Source organism: Mustela putorius, unplaced genomic scaffold (assembly GCF_011764305.1).
Source record: "Mustela putorius furo isolate JIRA1106 unplaced genomic scaffold, ASM1176430v1.1 tig00000765_pilon_pilon_pilon, whole genome shotgun sequence".
In the NCBI taxonomy this organism is placed as follows: Eukaryota; Metazoa; Chordata; class Mammalia; order Carnivora; family Mustelidae; genus Mustela; species Mustela putorius.
Genome location: NW_025421470.1, coordinates 5,947,898 through 5,963,007, shown reverse-complemented (window position 1 = coordinate 5,963,007; position 15,110 = coordinate 5,947,898). Strand labels below are relative to the sequence as shown.

Below are 15,110 nucleotides of genomic sequence, written 5' to 3'. Positions count from 1 at the left end.
AAATATTAATGAGAACTTCAGATACTTTTCATTCTCTATCTTGGAAATCTTCCAGAATATACTAGATACATACTACACCTTAATTTGAACCCTTTTCATCAAAGATAATTTATCTGTATTTAGGTTTCCTAAAACTCACAGCTGAGAAACTAAATTCACATAGTCTATTTGAAATACACTTACAGGTTTTGTGGTTCCTGAGTCAAGTATCAGTTTTTAAGATGAAACTAATAATTAAGTTCTTCCAATGCACCACCCACATCCAAGATGCTCGACAGTCCCATGTGGCTGGTGGCTACTGTCTGGGACAGCATAGGTCTACAACCTGTCTTCTGATTCTTAAGTAATCCTGCCTAAATTTCTGAGTATACATCTCTAACATTTTTCAAAACACTTCACATACATACAATCTCACTTTTTTCTCCCCATGAGATGTGTCCACTAAGAATAGCTATGCTTCTTTCACACACCTAAACAGTGCATTGTAGGGGCGCCTGGGTAGCTCAGAGGTTAGGTACATCAACTCTTGATTTCAGCTCAGGTCATGATCTCAGCATCATGAGATCAAGTCCCACATGCGGGTCCTCACTAAGTGTGTAGTCCGCTTGAGATTCTCTCTCTCTCCCTCTGCCCCTCCCCCTGAGCACACTCTCTAAAATAAATAAATCTTTGTAAATAAACAACACACTGTAAAAAGTCAATAGGCAGTAATGCTGTATATAATAGAAAAGTGAAAAGGCAATCACAATACAGAACTTCCTTTTATAATCAGACTTCATCTCATTAGACTAAATTAAACATTAAAGAAAGAGAAATCACACAATTACAGCCACTTACCTGAATTTCAGAGATTCTAAGTCCCACTGCCAGAAACAAACTGTTCCATCAGCACCAGTAGAGACCATGTATCTCTGGGAGCCTTTGGCCATAGGGCTAAACTAAAATGCAACAAGACGGACAATTCAGTTCCCTGAGCTTCTACTGAGGTCATAGTTCAATGGCTTTCCAAAGTTAACCTCAACTGACACACTTAAGTAAAACTTAAGAATTACAAAATACAGGCAATAGCATAGTGAAAATAAAAGGAAAAAAAAGGTCTAACTCTAATTTATAAATGTAATGTGATCTCAGTAAAAGACTACTTTCAAAACTAATAACCAAGAATAGCCAGAAAAGCTTTTAACAGAGAGAAAGTGAAGACCTGATCTTACCAATATGAAAGCATTATCACAAAGCCTCAGTAAGTAAAATTCAGGGGAATGGTAGGTACAGTGACAGAATGACCAATGGGAAAGCACACTCTGAAGTCCAAACTGGACCTTGACGTAAGAGCTAAGATGAATGTGCCCTCTCAAATCGTTTGGGAAACAATGGATCACTGCATAAAATGATTTACCAACTGTGCAGCAATCTGGAAGCTGTTCTCTGGACTGTACACCAGGATAAATCCCAAGGAGATCAACAACTCAGATATTTAAAAAAGAGAACTATAAGTGTAGTCTAAAAAAAACCACAAGAATTATACTGTAACTTCAGAATTGAGCTAGCATTTATGTTTAACAAAGTTCAACTGTATTCCACAACAAGCTAGACAACGTAAGACCAATTTGGACCAGGAGATACCCAAGAGGGCTTAATGGACAAAGAGGAAAATACAAAGAAAACAAGAAAAACACACTAGGCAAAAGAATATGAACAGAAGTACCAGAGTGAGAAGGAATATGGTATGTGATAGCAACAGAAATATCTATGTGACTGAAGTGCTCATTTTGCAAGTGGTGGAGGAATGGGTTAAATGGGTAGAGAATCTGGACCGAATAAGATCAAGAAGTAACTGCAGTCCTCAAGTAAAACCCTAAAATGTGTCGGACAGCAGTCCATCACAGTTATGAAAAGGAAACATAAGAAAAACAACTAAGAATCAATCCAGTTAATCTAAGAAGCTTAACTGGAAGGAAGTACTCCCTTCCTTTGCCCAGAATCGGGAGGAAAGCCACGGAGAACGCCAGGTCGTGCGGACTCAGGAGGCATTCGAGACAAAGGAGGTCAGCAAACAAAGACCAGTGAAAAAGGAAGAGCTGCGAAGAAAGTTTTTAGGTTATTTACATAATTGTTTACCATTACAGCATCGCAGAGAGATACAGTATATTATCTGATTTATTATTTTTCTCAGGATTATGCACTTGGTAAGGGAGGTAGATCTGCACCTAATAATTTTTCAAAGAAGCTTCTTCCAAGTTCCTGCTCTTCACTACAGGAAATGAAGTACTTTTTAAATGCCAAAAGTGATTACTTATATCAAAGCAGATGTGTTCCAGAATATGGACTAAAACTGAGTTTTGGAGGATATCCCATTAAAAGTAGTAACCGAAGGTACTTAATAATCAAGTATTTTTGTTAATTAAAATTCCACCATGAATCTGTACATCTGCTAAAGTACTTGAAGAATTCTAAACCTGAATTTCTGTGGAAAAGTAACTATTTTAAGTGACCTATGTTTTAATTAAATCCAATTCTTAGATACACAAATGGTGTTGCTCTCTATTCTGCCCCTAGCTCAACACCATACTGTTTTCTCTGTAATACCTCTAAAGAATTTTTATACCGAATACGGAAAAAGTTAAGGTCTCTTTTTTTTTTTTAATTTTTTTTTTTAAGATTTTATTTTATTTTATTTTATTTTTTTGATAGAGAGAGATCACAAGTAGGCACAGAGGCAGGCAGAGAGAAAAGGGGAAGCAGGCTCCCCACTGAGCAGAGAGCCCGATGGGGGCCTCGATCCCAGGACCCTGAGATCATGACCTGAGCCGAAGGCAGCGGCTTAAACCACTGAGCCACCCAGGCGCCCTGTAAGGTCTCTTTTGATGAGGGGTTTTTTGGGAGGGGGCAGGAGAAGGGCTCTATGTGTTTGTCTTCTTCTAAATGAACTTGATGGCATGCTGAACTCCATTCAAACAAAGCACCTGGGATTTCAAACATAAACACACTAACTTTCTACCAAGACTTGGAAAGATATGCTATCCTTACATCATTGAATCTTCTGATTCAGGAGTATACTAGACGTTTTAACTAATACAGATTATTCCCTCCCCCCTCCTCCGACCACAGACCCCAAGGCTCTGTCATTATTTTTAAGACCTTTCTTCATATAGACTTTTCCCATTTCCTGATAAATGTGTTTGCAGGCTTTTGTTGCTACTGTGAATTATGTTCTTACTCCATTATATCAGTGGTTTATAGTGAAGTTTTGATTTTAGGACACAGGTCCTATATCCATCCAGTTTACTAAGATCTCAGCAATTCTAGTAAGTTTTAATAGAATTCACCAGTGAGTCCTCTGAGCTTGGAGTTTTCTTTTTAAATTTTTTTTTTCTTTTTTTAAGTGCCCAACAGGAATTTTTAACCTTTCAAGCCTGTCCTTTACTGTTTGTAAGTAGCACCACTCCTCAAATGCAGAATCACTGACAGCCAGCCATGTTCCATTAATTAACCTCAAAGCTACTCATCAGTGACCATAATATGGATTTTTGGATATTAAAAATTAAGAGTCTCACTTTTCCAAGATGGTTTAGGCAAGTTCTGCATAAAGGAAAAGAGTAAGAAGTATGATCTCTCATAGTCGCTGGTGGCTTCGTGATTCTGTTCAACAATCTCACACGGCTACTTCCAAAGTCAAAATAGTTTTCTTGAAATCTATACATTTTGAGTAACTATTCAGCACAGAACATACACCTGGATGCATAATAAGTTCTACTTTTACAACTTGTTTAGTGGCAAAATAAGGACTTTTTAATGTATGCTGATCCTCTGTTTTGCTATTAAATAATCAAGTATTCAAAGGTAGTTTAGCCCTATTAACAGCTAAATGCACATGTTTCCTGTGTCTTTATTACATGTACATTCTAGACAAAGCTGTGGAGGGGCAATTTGTACAACATAAAACTCACCATTTTAGCTATTTTAAAATGTACAAGTCACAGAGCACCTGGGTGGCTCAGTCCGTTAAGCATCTGACTCGATTTTGGCTCAGGTCATAATCTCAGGATCCTGAGATCCAGCTCCAAGGTGGGCTCCACAGTGGGCTCCCCGCTTAGCATGGAGTTGCTTAAGATTCTCTCTCTCCCCTTCCCCCCCACCCCTCCTCCCTTCTCATCCTTTTTTTCCTCCTGTCTAAACTAAATAAAAATAATTAAAACGTACAGTTCACAACAGCACCTAGTAGATTTTCTCATTGGCTGCTATACTGGCCTGGAAGTTTGTATCAAATAACACAATGTCAACTGTGGAACACACAGTGAAGATCTGAATAAATGTTCAAACTATGAAAACTTCTAGAGAATTTCTTGCCTTAAAATAAACAGGCACAGCAATAAACTTGCTTAAAGTTTCAAAATATAACACTATCTCAATTATGTTTGTCTTCATTCAAAAATATATCTGTTATCTTTATTCTTCAAGAAAACTGACCAGAAGAGTTGAGAAAAGTGTCTCTAGTCACAGGACTACACACATCTATTTAGAGACAACTAAACATACAGCCTGGGTACAGTGGAACCACTCCCACAGTTTTATCCAAAATCAAATCGGAGGCACCAGTGTACCTTACAAATCAGTATTTTCCTAACAAAACATTCATTTTCAAAAAACAGACTGAATAGCACCATTTTCAGTTCTGAATGAACTAATGGCTCGAAGACTAGGATTTGCTTTAGATACAACAGGAGATGAACAGAGCAAAAAAAGACTGGCCATGAGTTAATGGGCATCTAGGGGTTCTTTATACTATTCTACTTTGTGTATACATAAAATTATCCTCCACAATAAAGTGAAGATTTTTTAAATATACTTCAGCAAACTTAATCAACTTAGAAAAATCCACAGGTTTTAAAGTAGAAAAATCATGAACCTATCCTGCTTCTAACAGACACTCCCCCAGCTCAACTATAAGCCAAATTAGGAAACAGTTAAGTTATCCATCAGGCCTTCATGTAAAGCCCTAAGTGCAATGGACAACATTACTTCACCTTTCCAAGATCCATGGAGGTATGATTAATTACATTTTCTCTTGATTAGTAAAGCAGACCACATAATTACTATTTCTCATCCCTAAGGAGGGAGTTTTAAAGGAAATGATCATACACAAATGTGCACACTAAAGCTAGTTTACCTGTAAAGATGTGATTGACCCCGTGTGTCCTTGGAGCACAGCAACTGGGGCACAAGTTCTCAAGCACCACACTCTAATTATCTTATCACAGCTCCCTGCAGCAATCATTGTATTCTCATAGTTTACTGCCATATCTGAAATTTCTGCAGAATGACCTCTTAATGTGGATAATAGGCGGCCATTGTGTGTTGACCAAATCTTCACCAAACAATCATCTGAACCCTGAGAAGAAATACACCCAAAGACAAATATTAAAACAGCAAATCTTTTCTAGCATTTTTTTTTTCATGTTTACAGCAGCTTTATTCACAAATGCTAATACTCAGAAGTAACCAAGATGTTCTAGCATTTTTAAAAATAACATTTCCAGGTCACTCAAATTAAGTATAACTCTTCTCTTTCCAACTGTATGATACTCTGTAAATTATGACTCATACAGTCAGAACACTTACGGAGCAATAGGATTTTTTTTTTCTTCAAATCAAGTAACATCTATATAAAGATACTATGGAAAAAAAAAGATACTATGAAGTTTTCATTTCTGTGGATCAGACCACATTACAAATACTAATTTCCCAAAATCCCCCATCAAGTAATGAGTTCAACTAAAAATTCATTGCTCACCTATTTCAATTAACAATGGTTAAATGTCACTTTAGCTCACATCAAGCTAAATAATTTGATACGCATCAGGACAGACCTACAGTTCACAAGGTAAGTGAGTGGCAACCTCAAAAACAACTAAAAAATAATGGGATTAGCATCCTCATTTTAAATAACCGAACAACACAGTCTCAAACTCATAGCCACCAGCCAGCATCCACCTAACTCAGAAAATTTTTTAGTATTTACTCTGAATCTCACAACTGAAAAAGGGAACTTAAACTTCTGACCCATTGTAATCGTCCCTAAAAATATTAAAATGTTAGATTATAAATTTTTACATATAGTTTCACAATAATAATAAAATAATCTTTCACTGTTCAAGTAATCAATTCCCTGGATCAATGAGTAAGCAATATGAATATGAATCGCCTGCAGAGATCTGGATTTTTATGGAAGCTTTTCCGGTCTGTTTTGGTTACTGAACATACTAGAAATTACCCTCAGCAGTAGGTCTAGAATGGGCTGGAAGTGAAATACCAGGCATGCGTATTTTTAAGATCCTTGATGATCATGCCCATGAACCACTCTCTAAGTCAGTGTCTCACAAACACTACACAAGGCCTGGCTATCTGCATCTGAATCACTTGGGATACTTAATAAAAATGCAAATTCATGGGCCCCACACTAGATCAATGAAGTCAAAATCCCTGAGAATGGGAACCACAGAATCTACATGTTTTATAAGATCTCCTACATGATTCTAATGTACACAATGCTCTAGATGATACCAAATTGAGTTTAAAACATTAACTCACGGTAAAGATTCTATGTCCTGTCCTGTCAAATGCTACACAGTAAACAGCAGACAGATGTCCGAGAATCCTTCTGTGCATTTTTATATGTTGATACATAGTTCCTGGAAATGCTGTGCTAAAAGTGGAACACCCTGTGAGTTGTTTTCCTCGATGTATCTCCACTAGGAAATAAAAACAATGAAAATGGTTAAGGAAAGAGCCAATATGTAAAAAATGAAGAAAAACTCCAAAACAATTTCTAGAGGGTCACAGAATCTACGTTCATGATATGCTAAGGACACAAGTTTCTCCCCAACTCTGTTCTACTATAACCACCATTATGAGCCTCTCGTTAACGTAAGATTATCTCTCATTAATTTTTATTACATTTAGTAATAACTTTAAAAAATATTAAGTCTGAAAATTGGTACTTATTACTACTGAAACAACACTACCAGTATTTCCCTTTAAATTTTAATATAGCCATTACAAAGTTAGGCAAGAAATTAAAAACATGGTTTCGGGCATCTGCCAAGCACACTCACTCACCAAGACTGGGTGGGGAACCATAATTCACTGGCATTTCTGGAGGTCTTCCTCTGTGAAGAGCAGCAAAGGCAGAGCCCTTCCAAACTGTGTGCCTGCAGTCTTTAAAACGAATTTTAGATACACATAAAATCTTGAAAGTTAACCCCAAGAAAGATTTTATAGAATACTTACGTATATTGTAACAAACTGTTTATTCAAAGTTTTACCAACTAATAAACTTTAACAGAAAAGCCCTAGAGGTTTATTAGACTACTTCTGAAGGGGAAAAAAAAATAAGACATCTCAGATACAACAACAGCTAACATGAGTATAGCACTTTACAATGTACAAAGTGCTTTCCACGTACATCATCTCATTGAATCCTCACAACAACCCTGTGAGGTAGGTGTGATCGCCAATGCACAAGTGAGGTAACTGAGGCTCAAAGGTTCTGGGACCTTTCAAGAGACCCACTGCCAATGACCAAGTCCAGACGGACCATAAAACCAAATCTTTTGACTCCCAAGTCCTAGTCAATGCCGAGTAAGTTTTTATTTATCAATGCAGAATTACACCACACAATATGAATGGTAAGAGATCTTAGTCACAACGGATCCAGCTTTCCCAAAATGGAAATTTTTGTAAGAAAAATTTTATTTGACTTATAGGAAAATCCTTAAAATGTTAATGGAGTTTTAAAATTAATTTTCGCCAATATTACCATGACTTTAATCTCCTTAGGAAATATTGACAAAATTAAATGGCTTTCCTCTTGTTTTAGGATCATGGATAAGCCTTTACCCAAGAGCACATACACAGGATCTGTGAGTGTGAACACTAATTCTCGAGTTCCGTCCCTCTTTGAACTATCAACAAATACACTAAGAAGAAACATCTGCCCCCTCTAGAGGAGACAGCAGGGAACACAGGTTATGCTGTGCCAGGAATTAGCTTCTTCACAAATGAAAGAGGAAGGGAAGGAAGGCATCATATAAACCTCTACTGAGCCTCGGGTGCCCCAACCTAACACGCATGTTACTTTTTACATGAACGGATTCATTACCACTATCATGACCGAAGAGCAGTTACAAGGCATCCTCTCTTGACACCAGTACAAAACAGAGAAATATGGGCCCCTACCCTAGAGCAGCTGGCTCAAGTCTCTTCTAAGGTCTGCCAGTTCTAAAGCAGTGCTCATCACAAAACGACACGGAGCTTGACACAAGTAAAGAAAACAGAGGAAAACAGGCCACTCAGGCAACTACTACATAACAACCTAAAATAGAATAATTACAAGGTGAATAGGGACACAGAGAAGGGAGAGGAAGAACAGTTTCCTGACCCAAGCCACAGTGTGGCAGGGCCACAGAGCACTAAGAAGTAACTAAAGCTGACAAACCAGTCTGGCATGGAACCAAGAAGGAGGGTTGTTCTTTCTCAGTCAAGCTTTATATGCTGCTGGCGCACCTAAGAGGCAGCACCGTATCAGCAATGGATCTTAAAGAAAATCACGGGTATACTCAGGATCAGAAGAGCCAACATTCTTGCCCATTAGCAGTTAAGCCACGTCATATACATAGATCGTATCACATACATATACTTAGTCTAAGTGATTTATACCAAGCTAACAGAAAAAGAACAGCAATTCCAAACATTTTGCTACCACATAACTTTGCAAAAAAATTAAAATCGATGAAAAAGAACCATGCAATTGTACATTTTTGGTGCTTGTTTCAAACTGCTACCAATTTAGAAAATCACTTCCCCTTATTACAAAGGGCTTTCAGAATCTAAATACCAAATAAAATACTTCTAGCATTTAAAGAGTTTATTAGACACATACAATTACATTCAATGAAGTTATAAGTGAGCTACAAAATGGAAAATTAAGAACTCACATCGGTAAAACCTCAAACACATCTCAGAATAAATTCAAGCTTTTTCACTTAACATCTAAACCTTAATCATTTTTTTTAAATGCAGAAGGACCCATTAAACACTTATGTAGTAAAATTCAATGTCTATGCTAAATGCAGAGAATTTTATAGTCCACAGCATGGTTTATAGTTACATATCGCCTTTCTTCCACAACGCTTACATTACTTCACAATTATAATTATTATTAAGCTACAAAGCAGAACACTTCTTCAAATTAAGGTACCTTTTGCTGTACGTAGCAAAGACTGCCTTCCTGCACCAAGTAAAGAAGTGACTCTTGAAATACTGGGTGGAATTTCTTTATCCAACATGGGACCAATGCGTTGGCAGATTTGCAACAGATGATCAGGAGCCACATGCTTATTGGACAAGACCTAAGTTGGAGAACAAGTTGTAAAAACATTATTTACAATATTATTCAATAAATATTAAACCTTTAGGGATAAGTCTGACAAAACATGAGAAAAACATGTACAATGAAAACTACAAATCATTGATGAAAGAAATTACAGAAAATCCAATGAACAGCCAGCTGAGACACCTGGGTGGTACAGTCACTGGGCATCTGCCTTTGGCTCATGTCATGATCCTGGGGTTGTGGAATTGAGCCCCACATCAGGCTCTCTGCTCAGCAGGAAGCCTCCCCACTACTGCCCTTGTGTTTCCTCTCTGTCTCTCTGTCAAATACATAAATAAAATCTTCAAAAATAAATAAACATGGGGGCACCTGGGTGGCTCAGTGGGTTAAGCCTCTGCCTTCGGCTCAGGTCATGATCCCAGGGTCCTGGGATGGAGCCGCCATCAGGCTGCAGGGAGCCCGCTTCCCCCTCTCTCTTTGCTTGCCTCTCTGCATACTTGTGATCTCTCTGTCAAATAAATCAATAAAACTTCTTAAAATAAATAAATAAACATCAAACTGATCTATAGGTTGAAAGCCATCCCAATCAAAATCCAAGCAGGCTTTTTTGCAGAAATTGACAATTTTACTCCAAAATTCATATTCAAATGCAAGTGGCCTACAAAAGCCAAAGCAGTTTTTTTTAAAAACAAAATTGATGTATGAAAATAATACCAACGTACAGGAATCATTACGTAAGGACAACTGATTTTTAACAAAAGCACAAAAAACAAAAGATAATCTTTTCAACAAACAGCTAGAACAACTGGATATCCATTTGCCAAAAAAAAATTTTTAAACTAGCTTCGATCCATACCTCACTCCATAAACAAAAATTATCTCAAGGCAGATCACATATCTAAATGCACAATCTAAAACTGCAAAACTTATCACAGAAATCACTAGAGAAATCTTTTAAGACCTGGTGTTAGACAAAGGTCTCTGAAGACAACAAAAATACAATCCACACAACAACCAACAGACAGACTTCATCAAAACTAACAGCTTCTGGTTTTTTTAAAGGCACTGTTCAAAGCATGAAAAGAGAACCCACAGACTGAAAGAAAGTGTCAACAAAGCTTATCTCTGCTAAATTACTTGTATCTAGAATATAAAAAACTCTCAAAACTCAATTATTTAAAAAAACTTAATTTTTAAAAACAGGCAAAGATTTGAACAGACATGTCTCTCTCTCTCTCACACACACACACACACACACACACACACACACACACACACACAGGAATACTACTCAGCCATCAAAAATAACTAAATCTTGCCATTTGCACTGACATGGATAGAACTAGAGGGTGTTATGCCAAGTGAAGTAAGTCAGAGAAAGACAAATACCATTTGATTTCACTCATATGTAAAATTTAAGAAACAAAACCGATGAACATAGGGGAAGAGAAGGAAAAATAAAATTAAGACCAAAACAGAGAGAGAGGCAAACCAGAAGAGATGCTAAACTCTAGGAAATAAACAGGGCTGCTGGAGGGGGAGTGGGTGGGTGGAGCGCGTAACGGGGTGATGGGCATTAAGGAGGGCATGTGACGGAATGAGCCCTGGGTGTTGTATGCAGTTGATGAATCACTGAACTCTACCTCCTAAACTAATGATACACTACAGGTTAATTATACTGAATTTAAATTTTAAGAAATTTTTAAATGAACCATTAATAACACACAAGGAGATGAAATCTCAAAATAATTACGCTGAAAGACCCAGAAAAAAAGCACACCCTCTATGATTTTATTTAACATAAAACTCTAGAAAGTGCACATTAATATATCATGACAGAAAGCAGATCTCCCTGGGAACGGGGAGAAAAGAAAAGCAGGAGAGATTACAGAGGGGAAGACGACATTCTGGGGTGTGACAGAAATGTTCACTATCTTCATTGTGATGGGTTCATCAGCATTAACACACATGCAAATTCATCAACATGAACCTTTATAAATATGCATGCAGTTTATTTCAGGTCATATATATTTCAAAAAATTAAAAACACAGAGGTACTGTGTAAGTTCAACTTCTAAAGATGCCTAATGTTACCTGATTTGAATTTTAATGCTGTGTTAAGGTTTCTCAATCATGAGATGAGGTCTCTCAATGGGGACATTACCAACATTTGAGGAAAGACAAAAATCATCACTGCACAGGACTGTCTGTACAGGCAAGGCACACTGCACCCCAGCTCCCTTCCATCACTGCCAACAGTATTCTCCATGCCGCTCTGACACCAACAGTGCCCCACACACTTTTTCAAACTCCCTGAGAAACCCTGCTCCAGAGAAAATGTGAAACAAACTTCAAGATCTCACTTTTGATGCTTATACATTAATTCAAATATAAAATAAGCCTGGATTCAATATAATGTTGTTGTGGGGTACCCGGGTGGTTCAGTCAGTTGAATGTCCGACTCTTGATTTCAGCTCAGTTCATGATTTTTTTTTTTTTAGCATAACAGTATTCGTTATTTTTGCACCACACCCAGTGCTCCATACAATCGTGCTCTCCCTAATACCCACCACCTGGTACCCCGACCTCCCACCCTCAGTTCATGATCTTAGGGTTGTGAGATCGAGCCCCACATAGGACTCTATGCGCAATATGGAGTCTGCTTGAGATTCTCTCCCCCTCTCTCTGACCTTCCCACTTCCTCCACTCTTTTTCTCTCAAGTAAATAGAATATTTAAAATTTTTGTTTGTAAGCCCTTGTGACAGAAGAGGCTAAATAAAAGATCTTCAACTTTTCAACCTGACTTTTGTTTCCTACACTGACAGATTATCCCACAGCAAAACTCCAAAAGGCCTATCAAAGCTCAGATAGACATCAAAGTGTTCCTTAATACTAATTAGCACTCTGTGCTTCAAAGTATCGCATGTGAAAGCCCAAAAACTTGTAGATAATGAGCTCATCACAGGAGGGAAGAGACAGGCGGAACTAGAAGGCAATTACAACAGGGCCAAGAATATTACAGATCTAAGAATTTGTCAGTGAGGCAATCTGAAAACAAAACCCCCACTGAAGTAACTTGCACTGATCCACCTAAATAACCTATCTAAAAAGCTTAAAAAAGACAAAAGGACTTTGGGCAATGGCAACATAGCTTCTGTAAGGCAGAAAATCACTCTAATAGTTGTAAGATTTCTACTATCCAGGTGGGATAGATAAGATATACTTGGCTTCAAGTTTTGGGGTTACACAACCAAGCCTGTGTCCTGAGTGGAGATAAGACAAGCTATGAGAGACAAGGCTAAAAACAAATTCTCTAACAGAAAAGGTACAGACAGAAAATTTTAAACAGAGTGCTTCCAAGTGCTAGACATGGTCTTATTTTATCTCTTAAATGATCGAGAAGGGGAACTTTCTAGATTATACCCGCTGCCTGAATTGAAGCAGCAATAAAACAGTTCATTAAAGTAATAGGAGCCTTCGACATAGGCATGTGTACTTAGACCAAGTCCAGGTGTTGTAGGAACATGGATCTCATGCAACAGCTGTAATCCCATAAAGAAAATTAGACTCGTTGCATTTCTGAGGATTCCAGCATAATCATCAAAGATTGAGGGGGAGGAGGTTTGTTAACCTATTTTTGTATAAAACAAGCTATTTCTGGAAAGTATGGTGGTTCTAGTCCTAATACAAACAACAAAAATGAACAGAGAAGGGTCCTGAGTATGAGCCTCACACCGGGCATAGAGACTGCTTAAAGAGAAAAGCTCAAAACACAAAAACAAGGGGCACCTGGGCATCTCAGTCAGTTAAGCATTAACTGACTCCTGACTTCTGCTCAGGTCAGGATCTCAGCCTGGTGAGATCTAGCCCCACGCTGGGTTCCACACTCAGCATGAAGTCTGCTTTAGATTTTTTTTTCCCTCTCCCTCTTCCCCACCCCCTGCTTGTGTGCACATGCACTCTCACTCTCAAATTATGTTTTTAAAAAAGAAAATGGTTCTTGATTATTATTAAAACTTAGTATCATAATGACCAACGATAAATAATGTTCCATCAGTGTTTTCAAATCCTCCACAGGCTGGTAATAGTCTCTACCAGCGACTTCAATGAGTAAGGCAGTTTTACAACGTTCTCAGAATTAAGTTCCTTCCAACATCAAGTATTTCTTGTAGCCACAGTCAGTATCATCTTATTTTTGTAGCCAGTCAGTCTCAAAGAGTTCGTAAGCCATAATCCTAGGACCACTGTGTTACTGTCACTGGCACCAAATCAAACTGTGAGCACAAGTCTCTTCAAGCCCAGGGCAGCAGCTGTAACGTGGAAGCAGAGTCTAGATAACAGGTCAAACTGGAAAGCTATGGGAGAGAGCAGCTTTTTCTGTTAAGTTTGGGATACCATAATCAGGTCTAGAATGAATGGTTAGTATCTTTAATATGTACATAATCTAACCTTTAGCTTTCCCTCCATTAAACTACATCTAGAAACCTTACAAGGAAAAATGTGAACTACCACATCACATCACAACTCCTATATATTTTTTTTTTAAAGATTTTATTTATTTATTTGACAGAGAGAGATCACAGTAGGAGAGAGGAAGGGAAGAGATCAGAGAGAGAGAGGAAGGGAAGCAGGCCCCCTGCTGAGCAGAGAGCCCGATGTGGGACTCGATCCCAGGACCCTGAGATCATGACCTGAGCCGAAGGCAGCGGCTTAACCCACTGAGCCACCCAGGCGCCCTCACAACTCCTATATAACGGGCACACAGTACCACAATGAAACAAGATGTGACAACAAAGTCTTTGATACAGAATAAAAAAATGGATGCCTTCCATAAGTAATTCTCCTCAGCCTCTGATGCCACAGAAGTTCTTGGCTTCTTTTCTAAGCTTTATCAAGAAATGCAAGTTTAGTCAATGGCAAGATAAATATTGCTATAGATGTAAGAGGGGAAAAGAACTTAACCCTTAGTTTATACAAAAGGACATAGGCAGAGAAATGGTCTAGTGTTGGCACGAAGATCCTTCACTCAAAAGCACTGCTTTTAATTCAGGAAAGACACCTAGTTTTAGCTTCCTGGAGACCAGCTTTGCTCACCCTATAGCCACTGTCTCCCCCACTTGGAAAGGATGCTCTTTTGTAACCAGGAGGCCATGTGAGGTGTCCTGCCCAAAGAAATGGAGAAGAAACTTTCTGGGGCAAGGGAATGTTCCTGAAAAAGTCTCCTCCCTAAAAAAACCCTTCCCTCCCAGCATTTCTAGGATAGCAACCCCTGCCCCAGAAAGTCTCTTCTCCTAATAAAAGAACCCTTTCCTCCCATCATTTCTAGGATATGACAGCAACCGTAAAAGTTTGAGAAAAAAACCAAAACATCAATGTGCCCAATCAAAAAGATAGAGACTAAGGCCTTAATGACACCATTAAATCTTTGTATCAATTCCCCTACAGACTTATAAGATCTCTTTATAACTTTATTATTTAGGCCGCTGCTTCTAAGCAAGGAAAGCATCCCATAAGCCTTCTATCATGTGCTACGCAATCACAACAATCCTACCAGTGCTGCCCACCAACCTGAAAATCTGAGGATAAGTCATCCACCAGCCATCCCATAAGGTGAGGCTTGGAAATAGCTTGGAAAATGCTATTCATGTTTCAGCCAATACTAAACGAGGACATAAAGCCTTAGTTAGTATTTCTGTGTAACCCATTAATATCATTTTC

General features: G+C 38.2%; 1 protein-coding gene across 3 annotated transcripts in view; it reads right to left on the bottom strand.

Annotated features, from left to right (window-relative positions):
- Positions 1-15,110, bottom strand: part of BRWD1 (bromodomain and WD repeat domain containing 1) — a 105,206-nt gene that overhangs the window by 74,829 nt on the left and 15,267 nt on the right. For all 3 annotated transcript variants that reach the window (XM_045084495.1, XM_045084493.1, XM_045084494.1), the window contains exons 5-9: positions 9,257-9,407; positions 7,117-7,215; positions 6,589-6,749; positions 5,168-5,389; positions 838-938 (exon numbers count right to left, since the gene is read on the bottom strand). In XM_045084495.1, coding sequence (XP_044940430.1) covers positions 838-938; positions 5,168-5,389; positions 6,589-6,749; positions 7,117-7,215; positions 9,257-9,407 — 734 coding nt within the window. The remainder of the gene's footprint in view (positions 1-837; positions 939-5,167; positions 5,390-6,588; positions 6,750-7,116; positions 7,216-9,256; positions 9,408-15,110) is intronic.